The following is a 20,092-nucleotide window of genomic DNA, read 5'->3' on the forward strand; positions in this document are numbered from 1 at the left end:
TTTTAATGATGTGGCATAGTATTAAATGAAGAAAAAGATGGTTCAGTATCATATCATGATACCGTATTATAATAAATGCAATACTACTATGTGTCATGCATGGCAATAAATAAAATCATCTATGATACTAGTACATGATACTATGCATTATGAAGGTAGTATCACACACTAGTATCATATGTATGATACTAACTTATGATACTACCTATTACAAGCAGCCTAAGATCACATGTGATGCTCCAGTCCCTATCAAGGTTTCCTCATGTCTATCAGATTGCAATTATGAGCTCTAAATGCACACCAGTAAGCCATCAATGAATGTAATGACGACTCCAGATTCCGGAAAAAGATCCGTGAATGGGAAAGACCAACTTGTGAATAGCACCAGTATCTTTCTGCTGAAACTCGCCAATGCCACTATTAGGAGTAGTACTATTCAGAGGGAACAGAGTGCCAATGGGCTGCCTACACGTACGGTTGAGTTCATCCCATGGTAACAGCTCCTACAGAGTCACGACACGACTACACGTCTGCATGAACTACAAGTGACCCTGCTGTGCATGCACGCCATGCCAATCTCGAGGCGTGGTCACCGGCGGAACAGGGACAGGGCGCCTCGAGCGAAGATCCCCGTACTCCCAAGCACATCGTGAGCGCCACCGCCTCGTCCTCGTCCGAATAATTGAGCCTTGGGAGTGTCAGCCAGGGGCCGAGCTCACACGTGATCCGTCAATTATCTATCCATTCACTCAGTCAGTCAGTAGGGGACGAACCGGGCCGCGCGATCCCGGCGGCAGCCCGCAGAGTTACCGCGCACTTCACCTTCACCTTCACCATGGATTCCGGGCTCGCTTTGGCCTCGCCCTCGGCGCGCATTAACTCGCCCAACCACAATCTCAAGCACGGCAGAGGTGAATGAGCCTTTAAGGAGCCACCATTACTGGACCTGCCCCGTTGCGGCAACGGACGGCAGCGCCTCGTGCCGGTGTCTCTCGTCTCGACCCTCGCCTAGTCGCCCGGCTGTCTGTATAGGCTTGAGGAGTGAGTGGACGTCCGTGGGTCGAGCTAGCCAGCTAGTGAGTGAGTGTGTGTGTGCGCGCCACTGCTTTGCGGCGCTGCGGCTCTCGCGCGGTTCCATGGCGGTCTCCCGGCTCTCCGTGCTCGTCGCCGCGCTGGCCTGCTGCTGCCTCGCGCGGCTCGCCCAATGCGGCGGCGGGGGCGGCGGGCAGAACTACACCTCCATGTTCAGCTTCGGCGACTCCCTGACCGACACCGGCAACCTGCTCGTGTCCAGCCCGCTCTCCTTCAACATCGTCGGCCGCTTCCCCTACGGCATGACCTACTTCCACCGCCCCACCGGCCGCTGCTCCGACGGCCGCCTCGTCGTCGACTTCCTCGGTGCGTGCCCTGCCACCCATTGCCGACATTTTGACATTTCTGCCAATCTTATCCGGTTTCTTTTGGCCGCAGCGCAAGCGTTCGGGCTGCCGCTGCTGCAGCCGTACCTGTCGCGCGGGGAGGACGTCCGGCAGGGCGTCAACTTCGCCGTGGGCGGCGCCACGGCCATGGATCCGCCCTTCTTCGAGGGGATCGGGGCGTCGGACAAGCTCTGGACCAACCTGTCGCTCAGCGTCCAGCTCGACTGGTTCGACAAGCTCAAGCCTTCACTCTGCGGCTCACCCAAAAGTTCGTCGTCGCCGCCGCCATTTCTTTACCAATTAGCAGTCGGATTTTGGGGTCAATCTCCACAACCAGTTGCTCATTGCAAGATTCCTCCGCTTGTCTTTTTAAAATCGGAGCAGGTTGCAAGAAGTATTTCAGCCGGTCGCTCTTCCTCGTGGGGGAGATCGGGGGGAACGACTACAACTACGCCTTCTTCAAGGGCAAGACCCTGGACGACGCCAAGTCCTACGTCCCCACCGTCTCCTCCGCCATCATCGACGCAACCGAGGTGAGCAGAGCCGCATCCTCTTCTCTTCCATTGTTTCACCAGCGCAGCTCTAACTCTGCTGGCTGTGTGTGCATTGGCGCAGAGGCTGATCAAGGCAGGCGCGATGCACCTGGTGGTGCCGGGGAACCTGCCGATGGGGTGCTCGTCGGCGTACCTGACGCTGCACCCCGGCAGGAGCAGGAGCGACTACGACGCCGTCGGGTGCCTGAGGACGTACAACGACTTCGCGCAGCGCCACAACGCCATGGTCCAGCAGAAGCTGCAGGTGCTCCGGCTCAAGTACCCCAAGGCCCGGATCATGTACGCCGACTACTACGGCGCGGCCATGTCCTTCGCCAAGAACCCCAAGCAGTTCGGTGAGTTTATAAACTTAGCTTTGCAACCGCTGCCATTTTTTCCGTTCATAGGAGCGAGCACACGCCGATCGATCGACCGGCGGCGATATCTAGTCTAGGACTAGGATAGCATCCGAGCTGAACGGACAGGGATGCGTTGGAGTTTTCTACTGTACGTGATGAATGAAGCACCATGATGCGAATCATTCAAGAATGACAGCTACACTTAGAGGTAACCATGTCCGAGCGATGGCCCGCCACGGTCACGGTGTGCCATCATCAGTATGGGGCACGTACACCGGCACAGTATTGATGCCGGCTGAAATAGGGGCCAGGAAGATGCTGCAAAAGATTGAAAAGATTTTTGGGGATTTGAATGTTCCTATTGGCTGGCCTTTGGGGAAAGGCGAGCCGTGTTGGAGCATAAAAGGACTTGTTGCTCCTAGACTGAAAAGACATGGTCCAGTTAAGTACATAATAAGCACATTTTTCTGTTTTATTGGCATGCACTAAGCATCACCAAGTATATAAGTTCCATCAAGAGTATGTTGATGAGGTGGCTTATGGGTTGGCACTGGCAGGTGAAGTGTCACCTTGCTAATTAGTGGTGGCGTTGCTGAATGCTACTAACTTGTGAGGTTGTGTGGGGGTTGCAGGGTTCAAGCAGGGGCCGCTGAAGACGTGCTGCGGCGGCGGGGGGCCGTACAACTTCAACCCCAAGGCGAGCTGCGGCGTGCGGGGGTCCAGCGTGTGCGCCGACCCGTCGGCGTACGCCAACTGGGACGGCGTCCACCTGACGGAGGCCGCCTACCACGCCATCGCCGACAGCATCCTCCACGGCCCCTACACCAGCCCCAGGCTGCTCTGACCCTCAGCCTCCTTGCTTCTAGCGTGTGTGCTTGCTTGTTAAGCTCCGGTAGTTTTCGTGACTGATCTGTGTAATGGCTATGCTATGGGTGACCAACTGGACAGAAGCTAGATCGAGGTGCAAGTGTTGATTCGCCTGTTACTCCCTCCATTCCGTCCCAAAAATAAGTGACTTAACTTTAGTACAAAATAAAGTTGAGTCATTTATTTTGGAACGGAGGAAGGGAGTACTATATAATGACTGTGCGTTTCAATCTGCTCCGGAAACCTGTGATCACGATGACACAATGCGTGCAACACATGAGAGACCCAATGCCGGCCGGCATGGAAAAGCTCACTCCTCGCACGGCTAGGAGCTAGTGGAGTGCGCAAACAAAACTGCTAGACTTGTGGAGGGCTTTTTAACGGACTAAGGGCATCTCCAACCGTTTGCCCCTTAAAGGACCGAAATAGCGCCGTCTGGGAGCTAACTGACGCTATCTTCGTCGTGGGAATAGCGTCGGCTGGGGGCTAACCGACGCTATCTTCGTCGTGGGATGGTCGGGTTTTCAACCGCCGCCCAAGTTGACCCCCAGACGCCATTTTTCAAATTTAAATTGGGCCCAAATGTGAACAAAATAACTTGATTTTGAACGAAATTTAGGCTGTTTCATTCATATTTGTACAAATTTAAAGACATACATAAGAAAATCTAAAAAAACTACGTTGCCACCCCGAGCCTACTTCATGCCGAGGAGCTGGTAGAAGGCGGTGTAGTCCCAAAATAACTTGATTTTGGACGAAATTTAGGCGGTTTCATTCATATTTGTACAAATTTAAAGACATACATAAGAAAACCTAAAAAAACTAAACCGCCGCCCCGAGCCTACTTCATGCCGAGGAGCTGGTAGAAGGCGGTGTAGTCCCAAAATAACTTGATATTGGACGAAATTTAGGCGGTTTCATTCATATTTGTACAAATTTAAAGACACACATAAGAAACCCTAAAAAAACTACGCCGCCGGCCCGAGCCTACTTCATGCCGAGGAGCTGGTAGAAGGCGGTGTAGTCCATGCCGTCGTCGCTGTCGTTGTCGTCATCGCCGTCGTCCTGCACGTCGCCGTCCTTGCTGCACCCCTACCCTGGATCGCCGTTGTGGACGAGGTTGGTCAGCGTCGACGCCTCCTCGTCGTTGTCGTCGAGGACGATGACACCACCCTCGTCGCGGCGGCGGCGCCATGCGGCGATCTCCTTCAGAGCACGGCGCTGGCGCTCCATATGGGCCGGACTGATGGGCCGAAAGGATAAAGTAGAAGACTGTACCCCGTATCCGGGTAGGACTCCTATATGCGTGGATGGCAAGTTTTGTGTCCGGATCTGTTGTTTCCTTCCTCTACAAACCGACTCTGTACAACCCTAGGTCTCTCCGGTGTATATATAAACCGGAGGGTTTAGTATGTAGAGGCTATCAGAATATTAATAGGCTAGACAGTTAGGGTTTAACCGTTACGATCTCGAGGTAGATCAAGTCTTGTGACCCCTGTACTCATTGAATACAATCAAGCAAGACGTAGGGTTTTACCTCCTTTAAGAGGGCCCGAACCTGGGTAAACATTGTCCCCATCGTCCCTTGTTACCATTGATCCTCACACACACAGTTCGGGACCCCCCACCCGAGATCTGTCGGTTTTGACACTGATATTGGTGCTTTCATTGAGAGTTTCGTTGTGTTGTCAACGGAAGAATCGATGGCTTGCCTCGTCATCGACGACGACGCTGTTTTTGGGGAGACCTTTCTTCCTGGCCAACTCTTTGTGTTTGGCGGCTTCACGCTACGTGCCAACTTGACCGGCCGCCTTGAGCAGGTCGACAGCTATGCCCCTAGTCACCATACCAGGTTTGGAAGCCTGAGCTACATCACTGACATTCGAGGAGATCTGATCTTCGAGGGACTCACGGCCTCGGCCGCCACTCCACACCCATACGAAGAAGGCCCTTCGGATCCGTCATCAAATCCCGTTCAGTGGTCGACTCTCACGCCTGCCCTGGCCTTAGATCCGGGGCAGACCACCCTGTCCGAAGACGGGAAGGTGAACCACGCCGGACTCTCTCCCGTCAAGGAGCTTTCAGCCGAAGACCCAGATGCAATCATGCCGTCGGCGGACCCGGACTCAAACGGGGTTCTCCCCGTCATCGGGAAGCTGGATTTGTTCTGGACGTCAACTCCGATCTCTCGTGACCTGCATCTAACGGGCTCGGTCAAGTGGTTATTACCAAACCTAGCTCTGTAGATCCTCATGCGTCTGTCCAGCTTTCGCTCTTAAACGAAATGCTGGACCTAATGCGATCTCTCGCCATCGTGGAAGTATCGCCTCCGAAATACGCCCAGCTTGAGCTGGGGGCTGAGGGTAGGGAATTTTACGTCCCACCCACCACCCACTTAATAGCCACTGTCGAAGACTTAACCGACATGCTAGACTACACCTCAGAAGACATCGATGGCTTGGACGACAATGTCGAGGCCGAACCAGGCCAAAACCCGCCCGTCACTGGGCGTTGGACGACCACTTCTACTTACGACGTATACATGGTGGACACACCTGAGAATAAGGATGACGATGGCACTCAAAACCCAGATGAGGATAAGCCTGTCGATGAACCACCAAAGCGCCATATCAGCGGCACCAGTCACAATCGCGTCACGCAAGCGAAAGCAATACAGACACCGGAGATAATAACACTCCAGACAACGCCGAAGATCCCGATCACCCCGTTGAGCCCGCGTTTGAGCAGGAGGAAAGGGAAGAAGGTCCATACAGCCCCAAACACGCCGATCACGAGGATTCGAAAGACAATAACTACTTACCTACCTCTGAAGAGGATGTCAGCCTCGCCAACAAAGATTTCATCATCCCAGAAGAACCCCTCGAACAAGAACGCTTCAAGAAATAGTTCATCGCCACCACACGAAGCCTGAAAAAGAAACAGCAGCAGCTTCAAGCCGGCAGGAGACACTCAACGACAGATGGACCAAGGTCCTGGCTGCCGAAGAATACGGCCTCGAGCGCCTAACAAAGAGTTACCAAAAACGCAGGCTACTGCCACAATTTGACAATGAGGCCCTTGAGCCAATACCGTCAAAATACAGTTAGGCTGACCAGCAGGACCGACCGCCACATGGACGGGACAAAGCGGCTAATTATGCCGAACACTAGCCCGCGCCACCTTGTCGTAGAGGCAAGGAGACAACGGCTCCGGGCTACACATATGACTTATGTCAGAACCTGGACAATAGAGCCGGCCAGACAAGACCAATCTACGGATCAAGAGGACGTGCTCCAACATGGGATGATGGCCATCAGGCCTGGCATGACAGAGATAACCAAATTCGGGGTCAGCCCCGAACATAGATATCATCCGAACTCTGTCGCGATGTCACCCAATACAGAGACGCCGCACACCCTATGTGCTTTACCGATGAGGTAATGCAGCACCAGTTTCCGGAATGGTTTAAACCCATAAACATCGAGCCATATGATGGAATGATGGACCCCTGATAACCCACAAGTATAGGGGGTCGCAACAGTTTTCGAGGGTAGAGTATTCAACCCAAATTTATAGATTCGACACAAGGGGGCCAAAGAATATTTGAAGGTATTAGCAGCTGAGTTGTCAATTCAAACACACCTGGAGATTAAATATCTGTAGCAAAGTGATCAGTAGCACAATAATATGATAGTTTTGATAGTAGTAGCACTAGCAATGGTAACAGTAACAGTGATAGTAGTAGTTTTGTAGCAAGTGTAACAGTGATGATAGTAGTAGTAACTTCACAAGAACAATATAGGATAAATTCGTAGGCATTGGATTGGTGACTTGTTGGATGATATTCATCATGAGACATCTATAACCTAGGGCGATACAACACTAGCTCCAGTTCATCAATTTAATGTAGGCATGTATTCCGTAAATATTCATACGTGCTTATGCAAAGAACTTGCATGCCATCTTTTGTCCCACCCTCCCGTGGCAGCGGGGTCCATATTGGAAACTAAGGGATACTAAGGCCTCCTTTTAATAGAGAACCGAAACAAACCATTAACACATAGTGAATACATGAACTCCTCAAACTACGGTCATCACCGGGAGTGGTCCCGATTATTGTCACTCCGGGGTTGCCGGATCATAACACGTAGTAGGTGACTATAACTTGCAACATCGGATCTAGAACATGGATATTATGGTGATAACATAAACGGTTCAGGTCTGAAATCATGGCACCCGGGCCCAAAGTGACAAGCATTAAGCATGGCAAAGTCATAGCAACATTAATCTTAGAACATAGTGGATACTAGGGATCAAGCCCTAACAAAACTAACTCGATTACATGATGAATCTCATCCAAATCCTCACCGACCAGCGAGCCTATGAAGGAATTACTCACTCCCGGTGGGGAGCATCATGGAATTGGTGATGGAGATGGGTTGGTGATGACGAAGAACGAAGATCCCCCTCTCTAGAGCCCCAAACAGACTTCAGATCTGGCTTCCCTATGAAGAACAGGAGGTGACGGCGGCTCCATCTCGTGGATCATGATAATTCTTTCTCCTTGATTTTTTTTGGAAAATAGGATTTTATAGCATCGGTTTTAGGGTCTGCGGGGCCACCAGGTGGGGACAACCCACCTGGGCGCGCCTGGTGAGGGGGACGCGCCCTGGTGGGTTGTGCCCATCCAGGTGCCCCCCTTCGATAGGTCTTGGTTCCAGAAATTCTTATATATTACATAAAAATTCCTCACAAAGTTTTGTTTCATTCCGAGAACTTTTATTTCTGCACAAAAACAACACCATGGCAGTTCTGCTGTAAACAATGTCAGTCCGGGGTTAGTTTCATTCAAATCATGCAAATTAGAGTCCAAAACAAGAGGAAAAGCGTTAGGAAATGTAGATACGTTGGAGACGTATCAACTCCCCCAAGATTAAACCTTTGCTTGTCCTCAAGCAATTCAGTTGATAAACTGAAAGTGAAAAATAAAAACTTTTACGAACTCTTTTGCTCTTGTTTACATAAATAAGCTTAAACAACACCTAGGTTTTCAGCCAACATTATAACTAACCATGTTGGCAATAACTCTTAAAGATTATATTAACTTATATCAATGACATAATCAGCTAGCGAGACATCTCAAACAGCAACACGTTCTCAAAACAACCATGATATAATATGACAATAGTGGTATCTCGCTAGCCCTTTCTGAGACCGCAAAACAAAATGCAGAGCACCTCCAAAGTCCAAGCAGCGACTAAACATTGCGATTCATGGTAGAAAAGATCCAGTCATGATGAACCCAACATTAGCTACACACAATGCATAACTCATGACAGTTGTGCTCTCAGGTTCTAGCGCTTGTTTTAGAAGATGATGACACAACACAAAAGTAAATAGGTAGTCCCTTCGCAGAGGGAAGCAGTGATTTGCAGAGGTGCAAGAGCTCATGTTTTTAAAAACAGAGATAAATGATATTTTGAGACATGCACCCTTCTCATTTACTTCATGACCATCATTTATCAATATCTCCCATGCTAAACAAGCTAGTGGCGGTTCCCAAGCGATAAAAAGTAAAGGTTTTGACTCCATCGGAGTTTTTATTTGATTATTTGAGCGATTAACTCTTTTTGTGTTTGCAGTTTGGGACTGAGCATCCCTATTACCGTCCTTTTCTCGTGCCATGGAGAGTGAATAAACACTCGACCTAAGAATAACCCACTTAGCATGGAAGATACCGACCACCTCCTGTCGTTCCATGGACGATCCAGGCACACAAAAAGGATATAATTTTTAGAATATTTTAGAGGTGGCACATGCAAATTTACTTAGGATGGCAGGGTAATACCGCATATATGTAGGTATGGTGGACTCATCTGGAATAACTTTGGGTTCAAGGTTTTTGATGTACAAGCAGAATTCCCACTTAGTACAGGCGAAGGCTAGCAATTAGATTGAGAAGCGGCCAGCTAGAGAGCAACAACGATCATGATCATGCATTATGGATAAATAACATTGGACACTAGCATGAGTAGGATATGATCACCATGAACATAAATATCATAGAGGCTATGTTGGTTTTGATTCAACTACATGCATGAACATGTGCCAAGTCAAGCCGCTCAAACATTCAGAGGAGGATATCATATCATCATACTACATCACAATCATTTTAACGCAATGTTGATATCCAAGATAAATCATTATTCACTCCTAGCTACTTATGCATGGCATGAGAAACTATAATCTCTAATTATCATTGCAAACATGTTTAATCATAATGGGCTGAATCATGGATACTAGGTTAAACATATTTACACAAATAGAACAAGTTGAGTTCATACCAGTTTCTCTCTGCCACTGCCAGTTCATCGAATATCGTCATTATTGCCTTTCACTTGCACGACCGAACGATATGAAAATAATAATAGTGCAAGAGTGCCGTGGACTAAGCTGGAATCTGCAAAACATTTTATTCAACAGGAGAAGACAAGGTAAAATGGGCTCTTTATTAGTTCAACAGTTATTCATAAGAGAGCCACTCAATGTTTTCATCGTGGTCTTCTCCTTGGTACAACTCGACTAAAAGGAAAAGAAATTCAGAGAAACACACTGAAATATTTTTGGAGTTTTGGGTTTTCTTGAACAAGCAAATAAAAAGGGAAAAGCAAAAACGAGAAAAACTATTTACACGGGAAAACTCCCAACAAGCAAAATAAGAACATGAAAATCTTTTTGGGTTTTCTTTTTAATATTACAACTAAGCATGCATAGAAAGTAAATTAACTACAAATATTTTTTTTGTTTTTCTAAAGTTTTTCAAACACATAAGAAGAAATCAAGAAAAATAAATTTAAGCACGAATGATACAATGAAAAGTGTGAACACCGATAGATGGAATAAGTGAACATGAATGTAATGTCAGTGAGAAACATGTACTCCCCCAAGCTTAGGCTTTTGGTCTAACTTGGTAGTCGATCAGTAGTCTGGATAGTAGTTGGCGTGGTAGCTCACGGAGGCTCTCGGTGCGGATGCCTCGGCCTGCCGCGCTGCCTCCACTGCTGCGTTGTGAGCTCGGGCCTCGCCCTCAAGAACAACATATCTTCCTTTGTTGTGATAATCAAAAAGAGTAGGCGCAGGAAAATATGTGTGCACAACAGATTTTTGGTTAAACAATAGATTATAAGTGAAGTTGTCAACCTTTCCCTTGAGAATCTTATGTTATTTTAAAGTGTCAAAATCTAAATACTGCGTGGGTAGGATAGGATCAAAGGGCAAAGGTGCAACACCCAGCCCTCGTGCTAAACACGTGGCATATATTCCACCATAGAAATAGCCACTATGAGCGTTGTGCTAAAGTCTGCATGCAACAATCGCTCCAAGGTTATAATTCCTTTCACTAATGAGAGCGGGGTGTATGAGGCTCAAGTCTGGAGCATAAAGTGTACTGCAGTCTTGCTTGCCTACTATACATTTCCCGTTAAATAATGCAAAGTACAGAATTGCGAGAAAATGAATTCTCTTTATTCTACCTTGTGTCACTCCCCTCGTCTCACCGTAACAAAGGTTAGACAAGAATGTTTGATACTCAGCCCTTGGCGGTTCGTCAAGAGAACCCCAGAATGGAAGTTTGTAGTGGTAAGCAAAATTTTCTAGTGAGATGGTAAATGGATTATCATAAAGCATAAACGACACCCTAGACTCACGGGGAAGGAATTTCAATCCTTTCACAAATGATTTAGTGAGAAGGTGGCGTTATTCACACTTATCTGAAATGTAGGGACCGAGGCCGGAATTGTGAACATATTGCTCAAATTCTTCTTTAGTACCCACACGCATCATATACTCATCGCAAGGCCATAAGCATGTTTTGGTGGCGGCATCTCGAGTGGAACTTTCACTTGGTTCAACATATGACCGGCGAGCGGAGCTGTCACTAGAAGATGCCCCCGAGGATCGCCTCCTCGAAGAACTCCTTCCAAATAGGTTCTTCATGTCCACGTACAATTTTCACGCAACAATCCCCCGAAACAGTTTCGAAAACGGAGTTTCGAGCAAAGAGATCGAAACCCACGGGTTTGAGAGCAAGAACACGGGAGGGAGAGCAATGGAGATTTTTTTCTGGAGGTAGGTGATGATGTGGTATGAAGAGATAGGTGAGGGGGCCCATGTGGGGACCACAACCCACCAAGGCGCACCTGGGGGTCCTGGCGCGCCCAGGTGAGTTATGCCCACGTGGTGCACCTTCCTCTGGTATTATTTACACCAAAATTCAGAAATATTCGGAAAAAATCGTATTAAATTTTCAGGGCATTCTGAGAACTTTTATTTTTGGGTCATTTTTTCATTGCACGGAATTTCAGAAAACAGACAAAACATGGCATTTTATTTTATTTAACTAATAAAAATAGAGAATAAAAAGTAGGGACAAAAGGTAGTGCTTACTAAATCAATCAACTTCATACCGTTCAAAAATGATCCATTAATAAGGTTGATAAAGTCTTATTAACAACCACTTTCGAATAGCATGAAACCGAAGAACTTTCGTAAATCACTAAGTTACCTCAATGGGGATATGAATGTCCCCAACAATAAGCATTTCATATTTCTATTTAACAGTAGGTAGAGGTATTTGAAAACTTCCAACAGTGATTGTCGGAGATTCCTGAATAACATTAATACCATTCACTTGGAATTGTTTCTTCGGAAAGTGCACCATATGCTCATTATCATTGGTATGAAAAGTGACCTTGCTTTTATTGCAATCAATAACAGCCCCTACAGTATTCAAGAAGGGTATACCAAGGATAATCGACACGTTGTCGTCCTCGGGCATCTCAAGTATAACAAAGTCAGTCAAAATAGTAACATTAGCAACAACAACTGGCACATCCTCACAAATACCGATAGGTATGTCAGTTGATTTGTCAGCCATTTGCAAAGATATTTCAGTAGGTGTGAGTTTATTCAAATCAACTCTTTTATATAAATAGAAAGGCATAACACTAACACTAGCTCCTAAATCACACAAAGCAGTTTTCACATAATTCTTTTTGATAGAGCAAGGTATAGTTGGTATTCCCGGATCTCCAAGTTTTTTAGGTACTCTATCTTTAAAAGTATAATTAGCAAGCATAATGGATATTTCAGCTTCTGGTATTTTTCTCTTGTTTGTGATGATGTCTTTCATATACTTTGCATAATGAGGCATTTTCAAGATATCAGTCAAGCGAGTACGCAAAAGACTGGCCTCAATATTTCAGCAAAGCGTTCAAATTCTTCATCATCATTCTTTGTAGTTGACTTGGGTGGAAAAGGCATAGGTTTTTGAACCCACGGTTCTCTTTCTTTACCGTGTTTTCTAGCAGTGAAGTCTCTTTTATCACACCTTTTATTCTTAGGGGTTGTGGGTTATCAAGATCAACAGGTGGTTCTATCTCAACATCATTGTCTGTCTCTTTATTATTTGTTTGAGAGTCTTCATGAACATCAGCATTATCTTTTTCATTATCACTAGGTGAGTGTTCATTACCATACTGAGTTTCAGCATCTGAGATAGAAGTTTCATTATCATTATCAGGAGGTTTTTCTAGTTCAGGTTCACTAGAAGTATGCAAAGTCCTATCATTTTTCTTCTTCCTTTTCTTTTTAGAAGGACTAGGTGCACTAGTGTTAGCTCTTTGTGAATCTTGTTCAATTCTTTTTGGGTGTCCCTCAGGATAAATTGGTTCCTGAGTCATTTTACCTCCTCTAGTTGCAACTCTAACAGCAAAGTCATGCATATTATTATTCATTTCATCAAGCAATTCTCTTTGAGATTTAGCAACTTGTTCTTGTTGGGGATCGTTGCAAAAATTAATTTTTTTTACGCATCACCAAGATCAATCTATGTAGTTTACTAGCAATGAGAGGGGAGTTCATATTCATACCTTTGAAGATCGCGATGCGGAAGCGTTGCAAGAACGCGGTCGGTGGAGTCGTACACGAAGCGATTCAGATCGCGGCCGATTCCGATCTAAGCACCGAACAACGGTGCCTCCGCGTTCAACACACGTGCAGCCCGGTGACATCTCCCGCGCCTTAATCCAGCAAGGAGAGAGGGAGAGGTTGGGGAAGACTCCGTCCAGCAGCAGCACGACAGCGTGGTGGTGGTGGAGGAGCGTGGCACTCCAGCAGGGCTTCCCCAAGCACTGCGAGAGACAAGGAGGGAGAGGGGTAGGGCTGCGCCAGGAGAAGGGGTGCGGTTGCCCTCCCACCCCCCACTATTTATAGGGGGAAGGGGAGAGGGGGCCGGTCCCCTAGATCCATCTAGAGGGGGGCGGCCCCTGGGGCGGCGGCCTGATACGTCTCCAACGTATCTATAATTTTTGATTGCTCCATGCTATATTATCTACTATTTTGGGCAATATTGGGCTTTATTTTCCACTTTTATATTAATTTTGGGACTAACCTATTAACCAGAGGCCCAGCCCTGATTTGCTGTTTTATGCCTATTTCAGTGTTTCGAGGAAAAGTAATATCAAACAGAGTCAAAACGGAACGAAATCAACTGGAGAAGTTATTTTTGGAAGGAAACCTACCGGATAGACTTGGACCCTACGTCAGAAGATGAAGGAGGTGCTCACGAGGGTAGGGGGCACGCCCACCCCCTGGGGCGCACCCCCCTGCCTCGTGGCCCCCCCCTTCGGTCCACCGACGTACCCCTTGTACCCATATATACCTACGTATCGTAAAACTTCCAGAACGGAGATTAGATCTGGAGTTCCGCCGCCGCAAGCCTCTGTAGCCACCAAAAGTCAATCGGAACCCTGTTCTGGCACCCTGCCGGAGGGGGGGGGGAACCCTCACCGGTGGCCATCTTCATCATCCCGGCGCTCTCCATGACGAGGAGGGAGTAGTTCTCCCTCGGGGCTGAGGGTATGTACTAGTAGCTATGTGTTTGATCTCTCTCTCTCTCTCTCTCTCTCTCTCTCTCTCGTGTTCTTGAGATGATACGATCTTGATGTATCGCGAGCTTTGCTATTATATTTGGATCCTATGATGTTTCTCCCCCCCTCTACTCTCTTGTAATGAATTGAGTTTCCCCTTTGGAGTTATCTTATCAGATTGAGTCTTTAAAGATTTGAGAACACTTGATGTATGTCTTGCCGTGGATATCTATGGTGATAATGGGATATCACGTGATTCACTTGATGTATGTTTTGGTGATCAACTTGCGGGTTCCACCCATGAACCTAAGCATAGGGGTTGGCACACGTTTTTGTCGTGATTCTCCGGTAGAAACTTTGGGGCACTCTTTGAGGTTCTATGTGTTGGTTGAATAGATGAATCTGAGATTGTGTGATGCATATCGTATAATCATACCCACGGATACTTGAGGTGACATTGGAGTATCTAGGTGACATTAGGGTTTTGGTTGATTTGTGTCTTAAGGTGTTATTCTAGTATGAACTCTAGGGCTGTTTGTGATACTTATAGGAATAGCCCAACGGATTGATTGGAAAGAATAACTTTGAGGTGGTTTTGTACCCTACCATAATCTCTTCGTTCGTTCTCCGCTATTAGTGACTTTGGAGCGACTCTTTGTTGCATGTTGAGGGATAGTTATGTGATCCAATTATGTTATTATTGTTGAGGGAACTTGCACTAGCGAAAGTATGAACCCTAGGCCTTATTTCCGATCATTGCAATACCATTTACGCTCACTTTTACCATTAGTTACCTTGCTGTTTTTATATTTTCAGATTACAAAAATTATTATCTACTATCCATATTGCACTTGTATCACCATCTCTTCGCCGAACTAGTGCACCTATACAATTTACCATTGTATTGGGTGTGTTGGGGACACAAGAGACTCTTTGTTATTTGGTTGCAGGGTTGCTTGAGAGTGACCATCTTCATCCTACGCCTCCTACGGATTGATAAACCTTAGGTCATCCACTTGAGGGAAATTTGCTACTGTCCTACAAACCTCTGCACTTGGAGGCCCAACAACGTCTACAAGAAGAAGGTTGTGTAGTATACATCAAGCTCTTTTCTGGCGCCGTTGCCGGGGAGGTTAGCGCTTGAAGGTATATCTTTAGATCTTACAATCGAGTCTTTTAGTTTCTTGTTTTATCACTAGTTTAGTTTATAAAAGAAAACTACAAAAAATGGAATTGAGTTTGTCTCATACGCTTCACCTTTTTAATATCTTTCGTGAGTATGATGGAAAGGATAATTGTGGTCAAGTGCTAGAAGAAGAAATCTATAAAATGTTTGGCACTAAATATTTGAATGATGAGCATTATTGCAATGTTGTTAGTATGAATTCCTTGAATATCTATGATGCTAATGATATGCAAAGCCACAAGCTTGGGGAAGCTATGTTTGACGGAGATGATATTTTTTGTCCCCCAAGTTTTGATGAGCAAATTTATTATGATGAAAGCATGCCTCCTATCTATGATGATTATTGTGATGACACATATGCTTTAAAGAATAATAATAACAATGAACCTTGTCATCTTGATCTTAATTTTCAATCACATGATAGTTATTTTGTTGAGTTTGCTCCCACTATTATTCATGAGAAGAATCTTGCTTATGTGGAGATAAGTAAATTTTCTATGCTTGTAGATCATGAAAAGAATGATTTAAGTGCTGGTTATATTGTTGAATTCATTCATGATGCTACTTAAAATTATTATGAGGGAGGAGCATATGCTTGTAGGAGTTGCAATAATATCAAGTTTCCTCTCTATGTGCTTAAAGTTTTGAAATTATGCTTGTTTTACCTTCCTATGCAAGTTGATTCTTGTTCCCACAAGTTGTTTGCTCACAAAATCCCTATGCATAGGAAGAGGGTTAGACTTAAATGTGCTTGTCATATGCTTCATGATGCTCTTGTTATGTTTCAATTCTTATCTTTTATGTGAGCATCATTGAAATCATCATGCCTAGCTAGGGGCGTTAAACGATAGCGCTTGTTGGGAGGCAACCCAATTTTATTTTTGTTCCTTGCTTTTTGCTCCTGTTTAGTAATAAATAATTCATATAGCCTCTGTTTAGATGTGGTTTTATGCTTTTTATTAGTGTTTGTGCCAAGTAGAAACTTTGGGAAGACTTGGGAGAAGTCTTGTTGATCATGCTGTAAAAAACAGAAACTTTAGCGCTCACGAGAATTGCTGACATTTATATTTGGAGAGTGCTATTTAGTTAATTCTTTTTTCAGATGATTAATAGATAAATTCCTCAGGTCCATCAATTTATTTCAGACTTTTATGAGTTCCAGAAGTATACGTTTGATCCAGATTACTACAGACTGTTCTGTTTTTGACAGATTCTGTTTTTCGTGTGTTGTTTGCTTATTTTGATGAACCTATGGCTATTAAAATAGTTTATAAACCATGGAGAAGTTGGAATACATTAGGTTTGACACCAATTTAAATAAATAATGAGTTCATTACAGTACCTTGAAGTAGTGTTTTATTTTCTTTCGCTAACGGAGCTTACGAGTTTTCTGTTAAGTTTTGTGTTGTGAAGTTTTCAAGTTTTGGGTAAGGATTCGATGGACTATGGAATAATGAGTGGCAAGAGACTAATCTTGGGGATGCACAAGGCACCCCAAGGTAATATTCAAGGACAACCAAGAGCTAAGCTTGGGGATGCCCTGGAAGTCATCCCCTCTTTGGTCTTCGTTCATCGGTAACTTTACTTGGAGCTATATTTTTATTCGCCACATGATATGTGTTTTGCTTGCAGCGTCAATTTATTTTGTTAGGATTTGCTTGATTTTATTTAGAACAATGTTTTGCATCTTTTATTTCAATAAAAGTGTCATTGATAGCCTTTACTATGCCTATGTTACAAGTATACATGTTGCTGTTTGAAAACAGAAAGTTTACCGCTGTTGCAATAATTCCCTAGAAAAGTCAGAATGTGATAAAATGTTGAAACCTTTTTCATATTAATCTCTGATAAATTTACTACAGTGGGAATTTTCTTTCATAATTTTTGGAGCTAGGGAAGTATGGATGTTGCAGCATTCTTTACAGACTATCCTGTTTAGGCAGATTGCTGTTATGTTTGCATTGTTTGCATATGTTTACTTCTTTAATGATTCTATTTGAAAATAGGACTATTAAATATGCAGAGTAATTTAGTATGAAATGTTTAATAATAATTTTAGTGATTTGCTACAGTAGAGTATGATAAGGTTTTGGCAATGGTTTATACTAACTTATCTCACGAGTCCTTGTTGAGTTTTGTGTGGATGAAGCTTTTGAGATTTAGGGAGACCGTGGTATGAGAGGAATTAAGGAGACACAAAAGCTCAAGCTTGGGGATGCCCAAGGCACCCCAAGATAATATTTCAATAAGTCTCAAGCGTCTAAGCTTGGGGATGCCCCGGTTGGCATCCCACCTTTCTTCTTCAACAACTATCGGTTAGTATCAGTTGATCCTAAGTTTTTGCTTCTTCACATGATGTTTGCTATTATTAGATGTCATTTTATTTTGCTTTGCTTGCTGTTTGAATAGAATACCAAGATCTGAAATTATTAAATGTTAGAGAGTCTTCATATAGTTGCATAATTATTCAACTACTCATTGATCTTCACTTATATCTTTCGGAGTAGTTTGTTGTTTGCTCTAGTGCTTCACTTATATCTTTTAGAGCATGGTGGTAGTTTTATTTTTGAAGAAATAGATGAACTCTCTTGCTTCACTTAGATTATTTTGAGAGTCTTAAATAGCATGGTAATTTGCTTAAAATCCTAATATGCTAGGTATACAAGATTAATAATAAAACTTTCTTATGAGTGTGTTGAATACTATGAGGAGTTTGAAGCATGATAATTGTTTTGAGATATGGAGGTGATAATATTAGAGTCATGCTAGTTTAGTAGTTGTGAATTTAAAGAATACTTGTGTTAAAGTTTGTGATTCTCGTAGCATGCACATATGGTGAACCGCTATGTGATGAAGTCGGGGCATGATTTAATTATTGATTGCCTTCCTTATGAGGGGCGGTCGGGGACGAGCGATGGTTTTTTCTTACCAATCTATCCCCCTAGGAGCATGCGCGTAATACTTTGTTTCGATAACTAATAGATTTTTGCAATAAGTATGTGAGTTCTTTATGACTAATGTTGAGTACATGGATTATACGCACTTTCCTTCCTTCCACCATTGCTAGCCTCTCTAATACCCTGCACTTTTCGCTGTCCAGTGTTATTCTAGTACGAACTCTAGGGCTGTTTGTGACACTTATAGGAATAGCCCAACGGATTGATTGGAAAGAATAACTTTGAGGTGGTTTCATACCCTACCATAATCTCTTCGTTCGTTCTCCGCTATTAGTGACTTTGGAGTGACTCTTTGTTGCATGTTGAGGGATAGTTATGTGATCCAATTATGTTATTATTGTTGAGGGAACTTGCACTAGCAAAAGTATGAACCCTAGGCCTTATTTCCTATCATTGCAATACCGTTTACGCTCACTTTTACCATTAGTTACCTTGCCGTTTTTATATTTTTAGATTACAAAAACTATTATCTACTATCCATATTGCACTTGTATCACCATCTCTTCGCCGAACTAGTGCACCTATACAATTTACCATTGTATTGGGTGTGTTGGGGACACAAGAGACTCTTTGTTATTTGGTTGCAGGGTTGCTTGAGAGAGACCATCTTCATCCTACGCCTCCTACGGATTGATAAACCTCAGGTCATCCACTTGAGGGAAATTTGCTACTGTCCTACAAACCTCTGCACTTGGAGGCCCAACAACGTCTACAAGAAGAAGGTTGTGTAGTAGACATCACGGCCCCTCGGGGGGGGGGGGGGGCAGCGGCCCCCTTAGGGTTTCCAACTAGGGGGGGGGGCAGCAGCCCCCTAGGGTTTCAAACCCTAGGCGCCTTGGGCCCTTGGGGGGGGTGCACCAGCCCACTAAGGGGCTGGTTCCCACCCAACTACAGCCCATTAGGTCCTTCGGGGCAGGTGGACCCTCCCGGTGGACCCACGGAACCCCTTCGGTGGTCCCGGTACAATACCGATAAACCCTGAAACCTTTCCGGTGACTGAAACTGGACTTCCCATATATAAATCTTTACCTCCGGACCATTCCGGAACTCCTCGTGACGTCCGGGATCTCATCCGGGACTCCTAACAACATTCGGTAACCACGTACATATATTCACTATCTCGCTAGCATCATCGAACCTTAAGTGTGTAGACCATACGGGTTCGGGGGGCATGCAGACATGACTGAGACATCTCTTCGGCCAATAGCCAATAGCGGGATCTGGATACCCATGTTGGCTCCCACATGCTCCACGATGATCTCGTCGGATGAACCACGATGTCAAGGATTCAATCAATCCCTTATACGATTCCCTTTGTCTACTGGTATATCACTTGCCCGAGATTTGATCGTCGGTATACCAATACCTTGTTCAATCTCATTACGGCAAGTCTCTTTACTTGTTCTGTAACACATCATCCCGTGATCAACTCCTTGATCACACTGAGCTCATTATGATGATGTGCTACCGAGTGGGCCCAGAGATACCTCTCCGTCATACGGAGTGACAAATCCCAGTCTCGATTCGTGCCAACCCAACAGATACTTTCGGGGATACCCGCAGTGTACCTTTATAGTCACCCAGTTATGTTGTGACGTTTGGCACACCCAAAGTACTCCTACGGTATCCGGGAGTTGCACAATCTCATGGTCTAAGGAAAAAGATACTTGACATTAGAAAAGCTTTAGCAGACGAACTACACGGTCTTGTGCTATGCTTAGGATTGGGTCTTGTCCATCACATCATTCTCCTAATGATGTGATCCCGTTATCAATGACATCCAATGTCCATGGTTAGGAAACCGTAACCATCTATTGATCAACGAGCTAGTCAACTAGAGGCTC

General features: G+C 45.0%; 1 protein-coding gene across 1 annotated transcript; it reads left to right on the forward strand.

The window, feature by feature from the left end:
- The first annotated feature begins 780 nt into the window (after positions 1-780).
- LOC125543254 (GDSL esterase/lipase At5g45910) lies at positions 781-3,284 on the forward strand. The gene is made up of 5 exons (XM_048706546.2): positions 781-1,398; positions 1,471-1,686; positions 1,803-1,951; positions 2,034-2,307; positions 2,943-3,284. Exons 1-5 carry the CDS (start codon positions 1,137-1,139, stop codon positions 3,152-3,154), a joined length of 1,113 nt encoding a protein of 370 aa, XP_048562503.1. The 5' UTR covers positions 781-1,136; the 3' UTR covers positions 3,155-3,284.
- Positions 3,285-20,092: the final 16,808 nt, after the last annotated feature.

This window comes from Triticum urartu, chromosome 3A (genome assembly GCF_056163025.1).
Source record: "Triticum urartu cultivar PI428250 chromosome 3A, HENAU_Tu73, whole genome shotgun sequence".
In the NCBI taxonomy this organism is placed as follows: domain Eukaryota; kingdom Viridiplantae; phylum Streptophyta; class Magnoliopsida; order Poales; family Poaceae; genus Triticum; species Triticum urartu.

Bases quoted from the DNA above. Each gene is read 5' to 3' on its own strand.
- LOC125543254 (XM_048706546.2), top strand. From the start codon at position 1,137: ATGGCGGTCTCCCGGCTCTCCGTGCTCGTCGCCGCGCTGGCCTGCTGC. The intron at 1,687-1,802 runs GTTCGTCGTCGC...AAATCGGAGCAG, and splicing joins ACTCTGCGGCTCACCCAAAA to GTTGCAAGAAGTATTTCAGC. The intron at 2,308-2,942 runs GTGAGTTTATAA...TGGGGGTTGCAG, and splicing joins CAAGAACCCCAAGCAGTTCG to GGTTCAAGCAGGGGCCGCTG.